Here is a 19,815-nt window from a genome sequence, read left to right as displayed (position 1 = left end):
ACTGGTGTGAACTTCTGTCCTGCCCAGCAGTGTGCCCAGTCACAGTGACATTAAAACCTGTCTCCCACATCCCCAGAATATCACACACACACACACACACACACACACACACACACCTCCCAGAACTACTGAATTGTTACTTCAGATATTAGCCCAACAAGAGGGTAAAATTCTGGCTGCGTCTATGGAAGTACCCATGCCCAAATGTAAACAGGGGTTTTCTGACAGCGAAGGGGATTGCAGGAAACATTCCCATTGTTCTTTTTCCCCCCCCAGCATTTCTGCATTGTGTAAAATTTTGCTTACAACCTGTATGAACTTTGCAATCCAAAAAAACAAAACAAAACAAAAACACACGGACAGATCTACTTTTAAAAACCATGTGTCAGGGCTCCCTCTAGGGTCCCTGTTCATTTTGTTCCTTTCAAGGATTCAAATCTAAGGCGGGAAACCGTTAATTCACTTTTTTTTACGGCCTGCAGATGGCTCCCTCTCAGGCCAGCCCTGCAGCTTCTGACCCTGCCTGCACCGCCGCCCGGTGGCCAAGGAGCGTACTGCGCCCTCCGGCCGGCGATGCAGGAGGGACGGACGGCGGGCATTGCCACGGGGTAGCATTGATCTCTTGGCAATCTGGTGACGCTTACAGGCCCCTCTCAGAATAATGGTCTTTTTTTTTTTTTTTTTCAGAGAAGAAAGGAGAGGGAGAGAGAGAGAAACATCAATGATAAGAATCATTAATAAGGCTGCCTCCTGCACGCCCCACACTGGGGATCCAGCCTGCAACCGGGGCCTGTGTCCTCGCTGGGAATTGAACCGTGACCTCCTGGTTCATAGGTCGATGCTCAAGCACTGAGCCACCCCGGTCTGGTGGAATAATGGTCTTTTAAATATATAACATACACACGCCTAGAAGAAAACCAATAACATTGAAGTGGTTATCAAAATACGTACGTGTGTAATATAGGAGTCAATGTGCTTCTCTAGTGGCGCTTTAGAAACCAGCTCTGGTGGCCAATCTAATAGCTAAGGCTTTTCCATGCAGGGAGGAGCAGCCACCATATCTTGGGTTATCGGTGACAACTTGACGAGCTAGTGTCTGTGATTTGTCACAGGTCCTGTTAACACTCACAATAGAAGGAAAAGATATTAAAGCTTAGAGAAAGTCAAGATGTAATTTTTTTTTTCTCATCCCAGTTCATGGACTCCCTGGATTTCACACACAGACCCCCTCAGGTGCATGGCTGTGGCCACGGTTAAGACTCCTTGGAAGGGGCAGGGGTTTGGGAGAAGTGCTCTCGTGGAATATTCTAGGGGGGGAGGAGGCTAAGGGAGGAGGGAGGTCGTTAGATTGAATGGCAAAGGCGGATCCCTGGGCTGGGTGCCCGGGGTGACCCACACGGCCCCTCCCCTCCCTTCCTCGCCTGGATCCCTCATCTGGAGGAAGTCAAAGCTCGCGTGCTCCCCAGAGGCGCTCCCGGTTCGCTGCGTGTGCCGCTGCGTGTCCTGTGCCCGCCATGAGGCCCCTGGTGCTGCTGTGGGGCTGCCTCCTGCTCCCAGGTGAGACGGGGCAGGGGGAGTCGTGGCGGGGCGGAGGGCGGAGGCTGTGAGTCTGCCGAGACCCCTGAACCGACATTTCCTTTCCCACCGTGCTGTGGCTGTGACCCAGCCCTGCCTGCTGCGTCCAGCTTCACCCCCTCCCAGGCCTCCTGAGCCCTCAGAGGGCCGGCCCTTGTGGTTCTGGAACCCAGAACCAGGTGTTTCCCCGCCTGGGGTCCAGCTCCTTCGTGGCTGTGAGAGAAAGCTGTGTGGCTTTCCTCTCTCATCACTTTCCTGCTCGGAGGCGGAGCAGGCACCCCCCCCCAGACAGTTGCCACGTTAAACTCAGCAAACGTTTCTTGAACCGCTGCTCAAGGCACAGCAACCCGAGAGGCCATTTTCACGTTCCATCCGTTCACAGGCCTGCTTTCTTGTTAACCTTTCAACACCAACAATCAGGATGCATTTTGTAAGTGATGCCAGCTGTTCAGCTGACAATGTTTTCCTTAGCAGTCTGTAAAATGATGGTGTGTCTCCCATGTGGTAACATCTTACATCTTACGAGAATGAAGTCTTAGCATTTGGGACAGCAGGGGTGGACCTAGAGGGGCTCAGGCTACGCGGAGTCAGTCAGTCAGAGGAAGACAAACACCGTATGATTTCTCTTATATGTGGAATCTAAAGAACAAAATAAACAAAGGAATACAACAGAAACAGACTCATAGGCAGAGAACAGACTGGTGGTTGCCAGAGGGAGGAGGGCGGGAGGACTCGGTGAAAAGGGGGAAGGGATTCAGAAGGACGGATGGGTGGTAACAGAACAGTCACGGGGATGTACAGTACAGAGAATACAGGCAATAATATTGTAATAACTTGTAGGGGGCCAGGTGGTACTGGAAATAGCAGGGGGAATACTGTGTAAAGCCTGTGGCTGTCCCACCACCATGCTGTACACATGAAACTAATATGCAATAATATGGAATGGGAACTGTAATAGAAAAATAAAATAATATTTTAAAAGAACAAATTGCCACGTGTGCATTGGGGAGAAGAAAATGTCACCGACAGAGAGAACCAAGGTTAATGGGCTGACTGTGTGTGTATTAAAAGTATTTTTCCTTTTATATATATTTTTAAATTTTATTTTTTAATATATTATATTTTATTGATTTTTTACAGAGAGGAAGGGAGAGGGATAGAGAATTAGAACATCGATGAGAGAGAAACATTGATCAGCTACCTCTGCACATCCCCCACAAGGGATGTGCCAGCAACCAAGGTACATGCCCTTGACCGGAATCGAACCTGGGACCTTTCAGTCCGCCGACGTCTCTCTATCCACTAAGCCAAACCGGTTTTGGTTATATATATATATATATATTTTTTAATTGATTTCAGAGAGGAAGGAATAGAGAGAAAGACAGAAACATCAATGATGAGAGAGAATCATCAATCGGCTGCCTCCTGCATGCCCCCTTCTGGGGATGAAACCGCAACCCAGGCAGGTGCCCTTGACCGGAACCAAACCCAGGACCCTTCACTCCATAGGCCGACGATCTATCCACTGAGCCAAACTAGTTAGGGCAAAGTATTTTTTCTTAATAAAAAAAACAAAACACACACACACAAAAATAAAACCAGATAATCCAGGATCTATATACCTTTGCAACCTGCCTTTTCATTTATTGTTTATTTTTAGCCCATCTTTAAATCTGAGTCTCCAGCGATGAACATGACCGCTTGTTAGACCGCTTGTTGAAATACCTATTTCAACAGCCCTGCCCCAGGTCCCCTGGTGGGCGGGGAGTACCAGCTCTGACAGGGCTGCCCCCAGAGAGGGGAGATGGGGGAAAACCTCTGGTCTTGACCGCGGTGCTTGAACCCGGGGAAGCCTGACCCCTGTCCCTGCTGTGGTCGCAGGTCACGAAGCGCTGACGGGGCCGAAGAAGGTGAGAGGGTTCGAGGGTGGCACCGTGTCCCTGCAGTGCAGCTACTCGGAGAAGCTGCGGGGGAACAAGAAGTACTGGTGCAAGAAGGCCGGCGTCGTCCTCTCCCGCTGCTCCGGCATCGTCTACGCCCGAGAGGACGGCCAGGAGAGGACAGAGGGCAGGGTGTCCATCCAAGACCACCCCCAGAGGCTCACGCTCAACGTGACCCTGCGGGAGCTCACCCTGGAGGACTCGGGAGAGTACTGGTGCGGCATTACCATCCTGGGCATTGACGAGGTGCTCCTGGTCTCTCTGCTGGTCCTCCCAGGTAAGGAGGCCTCTGATGCCCCAGCTGGGGCGGGAGACGCCCAGGGGAAGGGGAGGGGTGCACGGGTGGTGGAGGGGTGGGCGGGTAGTGGACCCAGTTCCCCCAACACGAAGGGTGCAGTGCCTCATGGGAGTGTGTCTCAGGGGCTCAGTGAAACCGCACAAAAGTTGCTGCAAGAGCCTCTGCTGTTCCTTCCCTCCTGCTGCCCAAGGCGACCCCACTAGCAGGTGGCAGCCTCAAACCCAGGTCTGTCCACCGCCAGGCTCAGTGCCCTTCCTCTCTGCCCAGCTGTGGAGACATCAAAAGATTCCCTCCCTCCCTGGAGTCAGAGAGAGTCCAGAGGATTCCTCGGGCTGGGGCTGTAGTCACTGCCTCCGGGGGCCGCCCCACAGCATCGCCTAGGCCAGTGTTTCCCAAACTTTTGAATATGTGTACCCCTTCTATAATTTCCGTAACGCTGAGTCCCCCTCGCACTCATGAGAACGTAGAATTAGGCGCAGCTAAGCACGGTGCAGTGCATGTCCCCACCAAACTCCGGTGCAACGCGTACCCCCACCAAACTCTTCCCGTACCCCTGGGGGTACGCGTACCACACTTTGGGAAACACTGGCCTAGGCCATGGCCACGCTGCCCTCACCTGCTTGTAGCTCCTCTGCTCTTCCTTCTCACCTCCTCTTCCCAGATCTTGAAGTTTGATGGACAGGTGTGAGGCGTGCCTGGCAATCAGCCTCAGAGGGGTTTGTTGAGCTCCGAAACATTAGGGGCTGGGGCCGGGGCCAGGACCGGGGCCGGGGCCGGGGGCCGGGGGCCGGGGCCGGGGCCGGGGCTGGGGCTGGGGCTGGGCTGGGGCTGGGGCTGGGGCTGGGGCTGAGGCTGAGGCTGGGGCTGGGGCTGGGGCCTGGGCTGGGCTGGGGCTGGGGCTGGGCTGGGCTGGGCTGGGGCTGAGGCTAGGGCTGGGGCTGGGGCTGGGGCTGGGCTGGGGCCAAGGGGCAATGGAAGGGGACGAGCACCTCTCTGAGTGCCGGGAATCCCAGCTGGACCTGCTGAGCCGTGGAGGAGGAGAACCAGAGAGAACCAGGGAGCCCGCAGCCCCAGGCTGCACGTCAGTAAGTGTGAGGCAGGTCTTTGTATCCCATTTCACAGGTGGGACTGAGGCTCCGAGAGATAAAATGATTTGCCCAGGGTCTCCCGGCAGGAAGTGGTAGGGCCAGGAGTCAAAAGCAGGTCACTTCCAGCTTTGGAATCTGCTCTTTCCCTCTCCTGGCCCCAGAGCCACCCCAGGTCCATTCCCACTGCCAGATCGCATCACCCATGGGTCTTTATTTAATCCTACCCTGTTTCCCCAAAAATAAGACAGTGTCTTTTATTAATTTTTTCTCCCAAAGTTGCGCTAGGTCTTATTTTCAGGGGATGTCTTATCTTTCCATGCACTAGGTCTTATTTTCGGAGGATGTCTTATTTTCGGGGAAGCACAGTATGTTTGAGGCTCTCCTACTTTCATTATATTATCCTCCGGTATCAAACCCTGCTGGCCTCTCTCTGGTGGCAGCTGGGATATTGAAAATAAAGAAAGCTTGCCCTAACCAGTCTGGCTCAGTGGATAGAGTGTCGGACTCAAGGGTCCTAGGTTCAATTCCCATCTAGGGCATGTACCTTGGTTTCGGGCACATCCCCAAGAAGCGGGTGTGCAAGAGGCAGCTGATCAATGATTCTCTCTCATTGATGGTTTTAACTCTCTATTCCTCTCCCTTTCTTTCTGTAAAATTCAATAAAATATATATATTTTTAAATAAAATAAAGAAAGCTAACGGCAGTGGTGGGCTGGTGAATATAAATAACAAATGACTGGGGAAACTCCGACTTGTAGTGTTTGCCCATTTCTGTGGTGTAAATGCCCCTCCGTGGCCAATTTCCAGCCACCAACAGTTTAACAACCAGCTCACAAAATTCCCCAAAAGCTAAGTCTTAGCTCTCACAGCCAGTGTGCGTGTCTGCACACCACAGAGTGTGGCAAGGCATTCGAAGAATTTCTGGGAAGGTCAGAGCAAGGCAAGATGCCCACTACCATTTAACTACTCTTCATCACTACCTGGAGGTCCTCGGCAATGAAATAGGACAAGAATAAGAAGTACACATATTGGAAAGGAAAAGAACAATATTATTTATCTGCAGATTTGATCATTTACTCAGAACATTTGAAGAAAAACTGATACAATAGATCACAATAGAAAATGGTGGGAAAGGAAGAGAGTCCAGGATGGCATGTAAGTCAGAAAGGAGGCGACTGGTGGACGTGGGGAGGCGGGGAGCGCAGTGGCTGCTGGGAGCTTGGCCCCAGTGGCTGCTGGGAGCTAGACACCTGCCTACTGTGCTGGCGCAGAGGCTAGGCACTTTGCCCGTGGGGAGTCCCGGCCTAGCAGGGAGACCCCATAAACAAGTTATTGCCACAAATGGAATATTAGTTCCCCTGGCGCCATGCACAGGGGACACGAAGAACTGGCTCCTCGCAGGGAAGGTGTTGTGGAGTTGACTTTGGAGCCGGTGCTTGGTGAGTTGGGTCGAGATGGGAAGGAAAGGCATGGCACACAAAGGAACAGCGAGTCAAAGGTATGGAAGAGGCAGGAGGCTGAGATGGGACTCGAGGGGAACTGTCTGGTCGGCGCACGGGATGGGGGAGAGGTGAATTGGCAAAGTGGGTTGAAGCCTGAGTTTCAAAGGCCTTGAGCGGCACGAGAAAGTTTGTAATCCCAGCGTATGGGCAATGGGGAGCCACTGACTGTTCTGAAGCAGAAAGTGCCCTAACCGGTGTGGCTCACTGGATAGAGCGTGGGTCTGCGGACTGAAAGGTCCCAGGTTCAGGTTCAACTCCCGTCAAGGGCATGCACCTTGGTTGAGGGCACATCCCCAGTAGGGGGTGTGCAAGAGGCAGCTGAATCAATGTTCCTCTCTCATCAATGTTTCTCTCTATTCCTCTCCTTTCCTCTCTGTAAAAAAAATCAATAAAATATATTATAAATAAAGTAGAAAGAGATGAGGCCCGATAGATATTTTAGAGACAAAACTGGCATCGGTGTGAAGGGCGGCATGGAAAAGTCCTCGCAGGGATGCCCCCCGTCCGAGGGATCAGGGAAGCTGAGGTTCTGCGCGAAGTGGGAGGTCCAGGGCCTGCGGGAGTGGAAGGCCAGCAATCGGCTGGAATCTACCATCCGTGGCTCCGGAGTGGCTGAGGAAGGGGTAGAGGTGGCGATGCTCTGAGCGGAGGTGCGGGAGGGGGTGGGAAGGCTGCTGGCTGCTCCCGAGGCAGGAAATCTGGCCCAGCGCAGGGATCGCTGCCTCCCTGAGCCGCCTTTCCTTTCCTCCAGGTCCCTGCTGCTCTCCCGCCCCCACCCCCTCCCTCCAGCCTCTTGCCACAAGCCTCCAGCCCAAGGCCAGAGCTTGGCACACCCAGCCCCCAGCACTGAGTGAGTGCATGGTTTTCCCCCCCTCTTCGGCCTCTTGGTAGAGAAACGGCCAGTGGGTGCCGGCCTGGCGTCGGACGCTGCGCTGTGCGGCCCCCACATCCGGGGAGCGGGATTGTCGGCGGAGCAGTGGGAGGCTCAGCAGGGTTAGGTCCTTGGCTCAAGGTCACACAGGAAGCAGCAGAGCCAGGAAGCAGACACAGCCTGAGGGGCCAGCAGGAGGGTCTGGGCCTTTTGCCTGACCTCTGGGCCTGTCCCTACCACCCTGTCCTGTCGACCCCCAGGCTGTTGAAGGAGATCAAGGAGGGGTGGGGGTGGGCCTGTGATGGTGACAGGAGGACTCTCAGGGGAGAGCAGAGGTGACGACTGGCCAGGACTGTAGGGGGAGGGCAGGATGGCATCTATCGAGCGGTCCCTGGACTGGATCTTGGAGGTGGGGGTGGGGGTGGGCCTCCCCACAGAGAACAGGCTGCAGCACAGAAAGGCTGGAGGCCGTGCACAGCTGGGGGCTTACCTGAGCCATGGCTTGCTCAGAACGGCATTCTCTAGGCCTCTGTTTGCTTCCTGGGGTGCCCTTTACGTGGGGGTGTTCTGAGAAACTGGTCTTGGGGAGGGGAAGGGATGGGAGGAGTCAGGGGTCGGGTCAGGGGTCAGGGGTCAAGGCTCAGCGGTCTGGGGATGGGACGCAGGGGCCAGGGAAGGTGCTGAGGCATTGCTTTTGGACTTGTAGCTTCTTCTCCTGGTGCCCGCCCGGCAGCCACCACGCAGTGGACGACAGAGGCCGAGGCCGAGGCCTCTCCGCTCGCAGGGACGCCCCCGTCCGAGCCCGCGGGAGCCCCTCTATACACAGGACCCTCTCCGTACGCAGGGACCCCTCCGAGCGAAGAGCACCCCCCTCACAGAGCCACCTCTCCTCACGCAGGGACCACTCAGCCTCCCACATACCCGGACGCCCCCTCCGCGAGAGACACCACGCCCAGGTGAGCCCAGGTGACCGAGCTCCCCGCCCAGGCCGTCCCCACACCGGAAGCAGCCTCTGAGCCAATGGGGGCCTCACATTCCTTCCTCCAGGCGGAGGCAGCCTCTGCCCCCGGCCACGGCCACGGCCACGGCCACGGCCACGGCCACGGCTGGAGGCAGTGGGGGCAGACTCAGCCCTCATCCCCCCTCCGCAGGGCCCTCGAGCAGGGAGCCCCCTGCCCTCCAGGGGCCAGCAGCCCTGTCGCCCTGGACACGCAGTCCCGCCCAAGGAGAAGAGCCCGCCCCTCTCCCTGCCCCGGCCTCAGGGACAGCCACCCCGGCTCAGTAGCTTTTGTCTGTACGCTTGGCATTGGGCCCTGTGCCAGGCATGGAAATATGGAACAAAAACATGTTTTCCCACCCAACTGGGGTCCAAACCTGAAGGATTGTTCTGGGGGGGAAGGGGGGTCATGCACAGTTGCACGCAGTTACTGGCATCCAGGTAACTGCTGGCAAGTGCAGACCCAGCTCAAAGTGTCGCCCGGGGTCCTTTGGACTGACTAGATCAGTGGTTCTCAACCTTCCTAATGCCGCCACCCTTTCATACAGCTCCTCATGTGTGGTGACCCCCAGCCACAACATTATTTTTGTTGCTACTTCATAACTGTAATTTTGCTACTGTTAAGGAATCGTAATGTAATATCTGTGTTTTCCAATGGCCTTAGGCGACCCTGTTAGCAGTTCTCAACCTGTGGGTCATGAACCGCTGCTGTAGAGCCTATTAAAGGGTTGCAGCATTAGGAAGGTTGAGAACCGCTGGATTAGATGTCTGGTCCCTGGTGCCCTCTGATCTCCTTGGGAAAGACGAGGGACGTGGCTGGGACTCCGAACAGGGATGTGGGGGGGCACAGCATGCCACTGCTGTCCGGTGACCGCCCCTGGCGCCTCCTGCAGTGAGCCCTACTCCAAGGCCCACATCCTGGGGCCGGTCCTGGTGCTGCTGATCCTTCTGCTGGTCACGGGCTTGGCTGTCGTCGGCAGGTAACTGCTCCGCTGCAGGAAGGAAGGAGGTGAGCACAGGGAGATGGGAGTGGGAGGGAGGCTTTCCGCCAGGGACCTCCCTGAGACCACAGTTCCCGCCATCACCCCGAGAAGCCCTGTGGTTCCGTGTGTCTGTCTGAGATACAGCACCACGAGTCCCTTCTGAGGGAGCCACGGGGCCATCGGCATTAGGAAAAAAGTAAGTCAAACAGGGAGTGAGAGCAAGGCCCTCGGCTTGCTCACATCCATCAGGAGCCATCGGGCACTTCCCTCCCTATTGTTCTTGGGGGTTCGTACGTAATCGCACGCAGTTATGACATCCGGGTGAGGGCTGGCCAGCGCAGACCAGCTGAGCGTGTCTCCGGGGGTTGGCAGTGGAGATGGGGTCCCTGGGGACTCGTTGGATGCTTGGTCCCTGGTGCCGGACGGACATTTCTTCCCAGAGAAGCCACGTTCAGTCTCTGCAGGTCCCACTCCCGTGTGAGGTCTGACTGAGCGGGGAAGGCTGGGCCCAGTGCTCGAACTGTAGCGGACACACACTGTGGCCGCTGGGTCTCTGAAGGCCCTGGGCTTCCTTGGAGGCGTGGCTTCCAATGCCAGGTCTTCCCCTCGTTAGCTGTGAGGCCTCGGGGGGCTCGCCTGACTTTCCTGAGCCATGGCTTCTTCAGAAGAAATAGAATACGAGCCACGTGTATAATTTACAATTCTCTCTCTCTCTCTCTCCTCTCTCTTTCTCTCTCTCTCTCTTTTAATATATTTTATTGATTTTTTTACAGGGAGGAAGGGAGAGAGATAGAGAGCTAGAAACATCAATGAGAGAGAAACATCGACCAGCCGCCTCTTGAACACCCCCTACCGGGGATGTGCCCACAACCAACGCACATACCCTTGACCGGAATCGAACCTGGGACCCCCTCAGTCCGCAGACCGACGCTCTACCCCTGAGCCAAACCGGTTTTGGCTATAACTTACAATTCTCTAATAGTCGCATGAAACAAATAAAAAATGAACTAGTGGAGTCCGTTTTATTCATATACTTTATTTAACACCATATAACCAAAACACTTATTCATATACTTTATTTAACACGATATAACCAAAACACGGTCATTTCAGCGTGGAAACAAGATACAAATATTAGTGGTTGAGTCTTTGAAACCCGGTGTGATTCGGAGTCGCCGTTCCAGGGCGCAGTGACCACATGTGGCTCGTGGCTCCCATGTGGGACAGCACAGAGAACGCCTGAAATAACGGGAACAGAGACTGCCAGGGGCCGGGCATGGTTGTGTAGCTCGTGGTGCCGTTATCTCCTTTAGGCTCCTCAATACGGTGGCGTTGGGAACTACTTATTGTTTTAAATATATATTTTATTGATTTTTTACAGAGAGGAAGGGAGAGGGACAAGAAAGTTAAAAACATCAATGATGAGAGAGAAGCATCGATCAGCTGCCTCCTGCACAGCCCCTACTGGGGATGTGCCTGCAACCAAGGTACATGCCTTGTACCTTGACCGGAATCGAACCTGGGACCTTCCAGTCCGCAGGCCGATGCTCTATCCACTGAGCCAAACCGGTTTTGGCAGGAACTACTTATTACGAGCACTCCCATTGCACAGGGAAAGAGATCGAGGCCGTGTGCCTGCATCGCCAGGAAGTAGTGGAGCCAGGAAGATGCTGGGGAAGGCACTTTGCAAACTGGCAGTGCTGTCCCTGTGCAGACGGCCATGGGCCAAGGGGACATCCCGGGCGGCCCCAGGAAGAAATGTCAGCTTTGCCCACGTCCCCAAATCCCCAGAGCAGTCGGGGAGGAGCGTACAGGTGGGAGCATCCTGGCCAAGCCTCAGACCCTCTTAGCATGTTGCCTCCCAAACTGTGGTCCCCAGCTAGCAGCAGTGACCCCTCCTGGTAGCCTGGTAGCAGTCTTGGGCCCCAAGGCCAGTCTACTGAGTTAGAATCTGCATTTAATCACATGTCCTGGGGCCCTGGATGCACTCTGAGGTCTAAGAAGCAATGACTTCCGCCCTGGCTGGTTTGCCTAGTGGTTAGAGTATCTGTCCATGGACCGAAGGGTCTCTGGTTTGATTCCTGATCAAGGGCATATACCTTGGTTGCAAGTTCAATCCCCACTCCCACCCCCTTTACCCCCCACCCCCCGGTTGGGGTGCGGGCAGGAGGCAACCAACTGATGGTCTCTAACACACCGGTTTCTCTCTCTTCCCCTCCCCCATCCTTTCCACTCTCTCTAAAAATCAATGGAAGGCATGTTCTCACTCTTTGTGTGAGGGCTGAAAAAAGAAGCAATGACTTTGGCACGCAGAATTTTACCTTCCCAGCCTGGTTCTGGCCCACACGAGGGGGTGTCCACATACTGACCCTAAAAGGCCCAGTCACTGCCATGGGCTGAGCTAGAAGGGGCACTTCTGCCCAACCTGCCTGCCAGCTCCCTCCGGAAGCCCCTGCCCAGAGATGCAGGGAGGCCAGACCCCTCGGTGGGAGCAGCTGCAGGCTATTCCTGGCTGCTCCTGGCCTCAAGGTGCTCCTTCTCATCTCTTCCAGGTAAACTGGACACGGAGACAGAGAAGAATGACAAGGTCCACCTCTCCCACGTGGTGAGTCAGGAAGCAGGCCAAGGCCCGCTGGGACCCTCAGGGCTGGAAGTTAGGACTCCAGGCTCCGCCTCCGCACCTCCCTCCCTGGTCCTCCGTGGCTGGCCTCGAGGCAGGGACAGCTCCTGCCAGGGCGTCTCTGAGCCCCAAGATCAGCCCTCCAGGCTGTGAGCTGACAGCCTTCCTCCTCACCGAGGGCCGGGCCCTCTCAACCCCTTTTCCAATCAGAGGGATCAGCGCTGGGTCCAGAGTGGGCCTCTGAGGTCATCTAGGCCAGCCCTCCTCTGAGCTGGGTGCACACCTTCTTTCAGAGCCCCTGAGGGTGGGGGGGAAGGTGGTGTCAGGAATATCCTCTCCCAGCTGGGCCCCCTGTGGATTCTGACGCACACACCGGAGTATGACAGCTACAGGCTCTGGTCTGCTTGTGCCAAAGACGAAACGGAGGCCCAGAGAGGGCAAACATCCTGCCCCAGGTCACACAGCAAGTGGCGGCCCACACAGAGACCCGGACCCAGATTTCTCACCTCCCATCTCTCCTCTCTTCAGAATGCCCTCCTGTGCTCCCTGAGCGTTTCCTTGGCTCTGAGACGCGGCCTGAAGGTGGTGCTCTGGGAACCCAGGGGCGGAAGGAGTGGGGGTGGGTAGCTTGCCCATCTCCCTGGAGAGGGACCCTGCCCTGGCCCTGCCCTGACCCCCCTTTCCACGTGAGGAGAGGGCGGCAGCATCACGGGTTCAGGAAACCGAAGCCCCACCTGCCTCACCCGCCCCCTCCTCCCTCCGCTGTTTACGGAGATGCCTCCACTCGGATTTCCTAAACTCGGGGGCCAGGAAAGGGGCTACTCCGACTTCTTTCCTGGCGCCAGCCAAGACAAAAGCCTCAGGCCCGGTCCCTCTGGGGAGGGGCTGGGCGGGGCGGGAGTGGGGTCCTGGGTGTGGCTCAGGAAGCAGCTGTTGTTGTCTCAGGAAGCTGGACAAGGCTAAAGGTGGCGGGCAGGAGGGAGAGAAAGGTCAAGGAGACGGACAGGGCTGCCACGGGCCGTTCCCCTGGGGCTCGCCCCTCCCCAAGGCCCCCCGAGAGGCGCTGGGGCAGGAGAGAGGACCTCCAGCGGCTGTGGGAGCGCCCGCCCCAGGCCTGTCCCCCCGCTCCGGGCCGTCCAGCCCGCAGAGAGGGCTGCCCCCTGCCCCTGCCCCTGCCCCTGCCCCCGTGGGAGCAGAGGTGCTGGGCGGGGGCTTTGTTAGGAGGAGGACGGAACAGGTCTCCCCAGGGGGTCTGAGTCCAGATCCTGTGAATGGGACCAGCTGGAAACTTGTGCTTTTCTTTGGCTTCTGTGGTTCTGAGCGGCGTCTGGAGGTGGGGGTGAAGGACTGGCGGTTTGCCTCCGAGCTCAGAGCGTCAGCCAGAGGACTGGAGGGTCTCAGTTTTGCAGTCAACGTGTCTCTCTCACATGGATGTTTCTCTCTTTCCCTGTCTCTCCCCCTCCTTTCTGCTCTCTCTCTCTCTGAGAACCAGTGGGAAAAATATCCTTGGTCCTCAGGTTGGGATGCCAGGCCCACTCCCCCATCCTGCTCCCAGGTCCTCACATCATCGGGGCAGGGCACAGGCTGGGGGTGGCCGAGGCCCCTGGCCCAGTCTCTCCCGCACAGCTGTCCTGGCCGGATGGGTTGTCTCATCTCACACTCTCCCAGCTGCAACCTGGGGAGCGTGTCAGAGGGGAGCACCGGGGCCAGGGAGGCCACGTAACTTGCCCGTCTTCCCGTGAACGTGAACGTGTTGGGGAGGTCCCAGCGCCCGCTGCACCACCCGCCTCTCTTCCCCGGGCCTCGGTTTCCCCCTCTGACCCAGGAGGGGTTCCTCAGATCTCTGGAGAATTCTTCTCCCGCTGTTTGCTACTGGGTGCATCTTTGAGACGTCCAGCTCTGCTCTCTCTGAGCCTATTGCAGAGAGCCTGCGGCCAGAGCTGGAAATGGCAATAATGAAAACAAACTCATCCTGGCAGGAGTCCCCCTGCAGAGCGATAAAACATCGTCAGGAGGCCTCATTACAACCCTGAGGGTGAAATCCCCGCCCCCACTTTACAGCTTGGGAAACGGAGTCTTGGGGAGGATCGGTGGCCCAGCCACGGTCCCCCTGAGACCCAGGCAATGGGATCAGGGACCGACCTCACGGCCACGTCCTCCCCCTTGCCCACCCCGCCGGCGTTTCCCTTCCCAGACCGGCCCTGCTGCCAAGAACGGGCTGTTCTGACCGAGTCTCTGTTCCAGAGCCGCCTGGTCCCGGAGTACGCGGTGGTCAACCTCTCGGCCCCCATCGGGCCCCCAGCCGGCCCCCAGCCCCCCAATGCCAGCCCCTCCGCGGAGATCCTGGCGATGCGGCGCCCAGGCCAGGTGTGCACATGGGCCCTCGGTCTAAGGCCACCTGGCCTGGCCCCGCGCTGACCGTGCGGGAGGTGGGACAGGGCTCTTCCCTTAGCATCACTCCCCAAACTCTGCTCCCCACCCCCCTGCTCCATCATAACCCCAGGCCTCGGCCCGTTCCACACGGACCCAGAGCTCTTGACCTTACTTCCTTTCCCGTCCCGGAAATTCTTGGCTGGCTTGTGGGGAATCACAGCCTAAACCAGCGGCCGCCAACCTCTCGAAGCTCAGGGGCCACCAGTTGGCGACCATTGGCTTAGAGAGCTCGGGGCTGGCAGGATTCCAACATCTAAAGCCAGAGCCGGGCCTGGGCTCCCTGAGGGGGGAGAGATGGGGAGTAGAAGGAGGCCCAGGGGGTAGGGGGGTGAATCAAGCCTGGGGATTCTGGGGAGGAGCTGCTCGTTCCTGTGCCCTCAGATGGACAGAGGCCTGGAGCTGGGGAGAGGCTCTGGGGTGGACCAGCGGCTGCACAGATCCCCCCGCCTGGGCTCTGCTTCCAACCCGCTGCTGTCTTTCCTTCCAGACTCCGGAGGAAGAGGAGGCCTCTTCCCAGGACCCAGCGGGGGATGCAAACCCAGGGCCTCCCTTTCACGTGTCCGAGGAGGAGCTCAGATCCTCCGTGTTCATCCCCGTCTAGCCGCCGAGCGCCCTCCGGGCCGGGCCTGCCGCCCGCCGAGCCCGGAGCGGCTGCATCTTCGCTCCTCCGCATCCGCCCGCCGGGCGCCAGGCCTCCGCAGGCTCCTGGCTCCCCTGGACGCCCAGCCCGACCTGGACGCCCGTGTCAGCCTGCCCCGTGGCCTCGCGGTACCAACGAGCCCGGGACCTCCCCCAGCACGTTCACATCCCCAGGCCCTCGCCAGGGCCAGGCGGGCGCAGAAGACCTGGTCTGGGTGCACCTGCTGCCGGCAACCTCCGGGCCCGGACCCAGCAGCCCGCTCCCCTCCGCCCCCTCCAGGCCCACCGGCTCCTCCCTGCCCTCCATCCCCAGAGGCAGTGCCACTTTCTCCTGCAGAAGCTGGAGGGGCGGAGGGAGCCTGTGGCTGGACCAGTTCTGACTTCTCCAAGAGCAGCTGGGAACCACTGCGTCCCAGGCCTCAGGAAGCTGCTTAACAAAGTGATTCCTGGGCTCCATCACCTCCTTCTAAACCGGCCCTGGCGCTGGGCCCAGGACTCGGGGTGATTTAAGGTGGGGAACCCCTGGGCCCCCTGAACTCTCTGTCCTTCCAGCTTAGGACTTGCATTTGGAATGTGGGGTCTTCCGCCTGCCCCACAGGAATGCTCTGCCCACCAGGACCCAGCTGGAGGCTGTCCTGGGCCTGCCTGAGGCCAGCCGGGGCCGGTGCACATGGGGAGGCAGGGAGTCGCCTTTCTGATCTCCCCACCCAGCCAGGCATGCACTCCAGGCTTTGGGAGAAGGATGGAGAAAAGCCTGGCTCCTTCCTTGTTGAGAAAGGGTTCGTTGCCTGTGGGTGCTGGTGAGGGGCGGGGGGAGGGTAGGTGCAGGGGGGGTCCCTGAAATGGAGAACGAAGGGGTCAGAGCAGGAACCTACGGGAACCTAAGGTGACCCTGAGTCTGGCCCCAGAGCTATGTTCTTTTTCTTTCTTCTTTTTTTTACAGTGAAATTGGGGTGGGGGCGTGGTTGAGAGGGGATAGCCTGCCCGGTGCACAAAACTTGGAGGGAAAAGAAGAAAATAGAAGAAGAAAAGTCATTAATCTTCTCACCACTACCCAGGGACCCTCATGACTGCATTTCGTTGTATTTCCTTCCAGTCTTTTTTTTCTCAGCATCGTTTGCCGGTGTTCTTTTGCAAATTATTTTGCATGTACAACTTCATATCCTGCTTTCCCCCACTTAACTCTTAGAGCAAATAAGCATTTCTCCATGTTTTTACAAACCTGCTTATAAATAAAGTCTTTATCAGCTGTGTCAAAGTTTGTCATATCAGGGTGCTTTAATTTCATTGTTCTCTTTCCCTAGATAACGATTTCCCACGTTTGCTCTGCACAAGGCTTTATCTGCACGTGGAGGTTTCTGGAAGGCGGGTTTGCGAATGTGAAAGTGCCGGGTCATGGGGTATAAATATTTCTGAAGTTGCTGATACCTATTGCTACACAGCCGGCAAAAGAACAATTCTGCGATGTTCTAAATTAAATTACAGCAGGCAAGAGAGCCAGCGAAGGAGACAGGAATAACTCACCGGTGAATGATGGCAGTGGTGAGTTAATTAACCCGTTCGTAGCTGTGGGCCAGCTGACGAAAGACTGCTGACCTCCCTGAATGTTCCTGGAGCTGAGTCCACCTCCGGGCATCGGCCCGCTGACCCCAGCCATCCCCGCATCCTGCGCACGGATGGACGTCCTGGACCGCTGCCTGAAACCCGTCAGAGCAGTGGACAGTCCTTCCTTCCCCAGCGCCGGCTCCTATCACCGAACTGTCCCCGCTCCCCCTTATCGCGGCCCCTTCTGCAGCCGATGCAAATTCCGTCCAAACAAACGGCATCCTTCTTCCCCAAAATAAAATCATTGGAAAACGCACGTGGACTCCGGGGCAGGGTCACGTGGCCTCCCCACCAAATCCTGCTGTTGGCGGCTCAGACCTCACGCTGGGGGCCTGGGCCTCCTCTGGCCGGCAATAGGGCCCAGCAAACGCTTTCTTTTCAAAAAGGCGTTCAGCAGGTCGGTCGGTCGGTCCGGGGGATCCGCCACCATCGACCCCACGGCCTCTGCCATGGCTCTGCGCTCCCCCGTGGCTGTGGGTCTCAGCAGGGCCACGAGGGGACAAAGCTGTGAGCGCCTCACCAACCACCCACGTTCTTGCAGGCCACGGTTTCCGAGGTGTGTGGCTCTGCCCCCTAGGCGCAGTGCATATAGAGCTGCCCAAGGTCTCTGAGGACAAGAGGGCCCTGCAATTTACCCAGAAAAGGGTGGGGACACCCATCCACGCCAAGAGGAAGAGAGAGGCGCTGAGCAATGTCCCTGCAGCCACAAGGCAGACAGTAGCCGAGGACTGAGCCCCATCCCCCGCGTGTAATAAAACCTGTTCAGGGAAAGAAAGAAAAAAAAAAAAGGCAGGCAGCTGCGGAGTTAGGTTTTCTTTGTGGCGGTTTAACACAGCTTTCTGAAATGGCAGGACCAATTCCACTCCCACCGGGGCCTCGCCATCCGCATCTCTCACAGCCTCTACCCAGTCCCTGTGGGTGTGGCCGGAGGAATTGCCCCTCACCTGGCCTGCATATGGAGCCTCGCAGGCAGTCTAGCCGGAGTAATCTTTTATGTCGTCTATAACTTTGGCTAGATGCAGCCCTAGAACTTATAAGGTTTGTGTAATGTGCCTCTTGTCTTTGCTCAAAGTTTCCCCAAAAGACCAAGCCGTCACCAGCTAAAATTCCTCCGTCACCACCGCAGTCACTGCTGGTGACTGCCATGAGGCCCGGGCAGGCTGTTACAATAAATAAGCCCTCTCAGATGGTGGGTAAAGAAAACATGACTTTATTTCAGGAAAAGGGGACGGGGGATGGGGACAACCAACGAGAAAGGCTACGCAGCACTGAGCCAAAGGGGACTGGCTCCATGATGGCAACAAGTGCACCTCGGACAGTGAAACGAGGGAGGGCACAGAAGAAGCGACAGGGGAGCCGAGGCGGGGCGGCTCCGGCGCACGGAGAAGTCAGGGAAGAGGGGGCCTTGGAGACGGGTTCGGGGGTGAGCCCGGGATGAGCTGCCGCTGCCCATTGCTCCCCCGGCTGTAAGTGTCATGGGGTCTCTCAGAGCAGCGGTCAGCAACGCGTGGCTCACAGACCACTGGTGGTCCTTGAGGTCTGAAAGGCTGGCAACTGCTGCCTTAGAGGTTACAGGGTTAGGGGCCATGTCCCTGTCTGGGAAGGAGAAGGAGGGAAGTGGACAAAGGTAGCAAATGTGGGTCAGTTGGCGGAGCGTATGGCGATTTGGAGGGAGGGAGCGAGAGGAGAGAGGGCGGAGAGGGCGGAGAGGGCTGAGAAGAGGCGATGGCAGGACGCGAGAGGTAGAGGAGGAGACGAGAGATCGGAGAAGAGAGGAGATGAGAGGATAAGAGGGATAAGATACGAGTCGAGAGGAAGAGAGCAAGAGAGCATGAGCAGAGTAGAGGGAGCGCAGAGAGCTGAGCGAGCGGAGAGAGAGGAGAGAGCGAGAGAAGAGCGAGAACGCTAGCCAGTACGCGTGTCTATAGCGGTCAGAATACGTCGTCTCTTCTCTCCTCTCCTCTCCTCTCCTCTCCTCCTCTCCTCTCCGCTCCTCTCCTCTCTTCGCTTCTCTTCTCCTATCTCCTCTCCTCTCTTCTCTTCTTCTCCTCTTACTCCTCTGTTCTCCTTCTCTTTCTCTTCTCTTCCTCTTCTCTTCTCTTCTCTTCTCCTCCCCCTCTCCCTCTCCCTCTCCTCTCCTCTCCTCTCTTCTCTTCTCTCTCTCTCTCCTGAAAATCTTAGGCCAGGTCTTTCCAGCTGTGCTCTTTCGGGGTCATGGTCTCCACTGATTGGTTGGTGTTAGGGACGGGGGAGGGAGAGATCATTACTCAATGCAGCTGGTCCTGAGGCAGCCAAGGTGTCATGTGTCCAGTTTTGCTGCTTTTCTGGGCCTGGAGCTGACGTACTGAGGCCTGGACGGTATCTTCCAGGAGGAGAAGGTCAGAGGGCCTAGACCACGAGACTAGCGATATGCTAGGGGAGGATGGTCACTCTGGGACAAGGTTCTTGTTTTTTCAGTTTGCCCCTTGCCGGCATCAGAGCTCTCCGGCCCGAGTTTCCGTGCCTGGCCCTTCGTCCTTGCTCTGCTCGTGTCTGACTAACACCAGCACTGCTGGCCAGGACCAAGCCCAGGCTGCTCTGCAGGACCAGGGACTGAACCAGCAGAAGCGGCTGGAAGGACCCCATGGCTCCTCATGAACGTTCCTCACTGTGCCCTCATTGTACCCAGAGGTGCTTCGGGGCACCTGTGAGCTAAGAGCGAGGTGCTCTGCACCTACAACTCTTTGAAAATACGACAGGCACCAGCACTAGCCGCTGGGAGGGTTGCCACGGTGATCCGAGTGGGGCCCGTAAGCCTGACGCAGAAACAGCAGATCTGCCCATCTCGATGAGACCACGTGGGTTTACCAATCTATACCCACCCCCAAAAAAAATAAAAATAAGAAAGCTTGCCGAGGCCCAGGGGAGGAGAGGGACCTGCTGAGACCGCACAGCTCGTTCTCGGGGATGCTGAGTGGATCAGCCATGGAGTCCCAGGCCCCTGGCCGGGAGGATGCTCCCAGGCTACTGGACACCACCGTTTAGAAAGAGCATCCTGGGGGATGTGGAGTGCGGAATGGCGGGACAGGGAATTTCAGAAGACATCACAGAACACAAGACATGTCCCTCAGCATCCATTCCAGAGCCATCTGTGCTCTGTTCCCTGCTTTCGCCCTCTCCAGAAGCCATCCGCCGACCCCAGCCAAAGACAAACAGCCCATGCCTAGCCGGTTTGGCTCAGTGTGTGGAGCATCGGCCTCCGGGCTGAAGGGTCTCAGGTTCTAT

The 19,815-nt window shown here is 57.1% G+C and overlaps 1 protein-coding gene across 1 annotated transcript; it reads left to right on the top strand.

The window, feature by feature from the left end:
- The first annotated feature begins 1,399 nt into the window (after positions 1 to 1,399).
- On the top strand, positions 1,400 to 16,156 carry CD300LG (CD300 molecule like family member g). The gene is given in 8 exon segments (XM_036451188.2): positions 1,400 to 1,557; positions 3,457 to 3,792; positions 7,155 to 7,253; positions 7,981 to 8,230; positions 9,165 to 9,280; positions 11,807 to 11,859; positions 14,119 to 14,241; positions 14,795 to 16,156. Coding segments are annotated over 8 exon segments (1,134 nt in total). The 5' UTR covers positions 1,400 to 1,514; the 3' UTR covers positions 14,909 to 16,156.
- Positions 16,157 to 19,815: the final 3,659 nt, after the last annotated feature.

Source organism: Pipistrellus kuhlii, unplaced genomic scaffold (genome assembly GCF_014108245.1).
Source record: "Pipistrellus kuhlii isolate mPipKuh1 unplaced genomic scaffold, mPipKuh1.p scaffold_m20_p_22, whole genome shotgun sequence".
Lineage (NCBI taxonomy): Eukaryota > Metazoa > Chordata > Mammalia > Chiroptera > Vespertilionidae > Pipistrellus > Pipistrellus kuhlii.
Note: the sequence above shows the minus strand (reverse complement) of the source record. Positions and strands in the feature narration are given on the sequence as shown.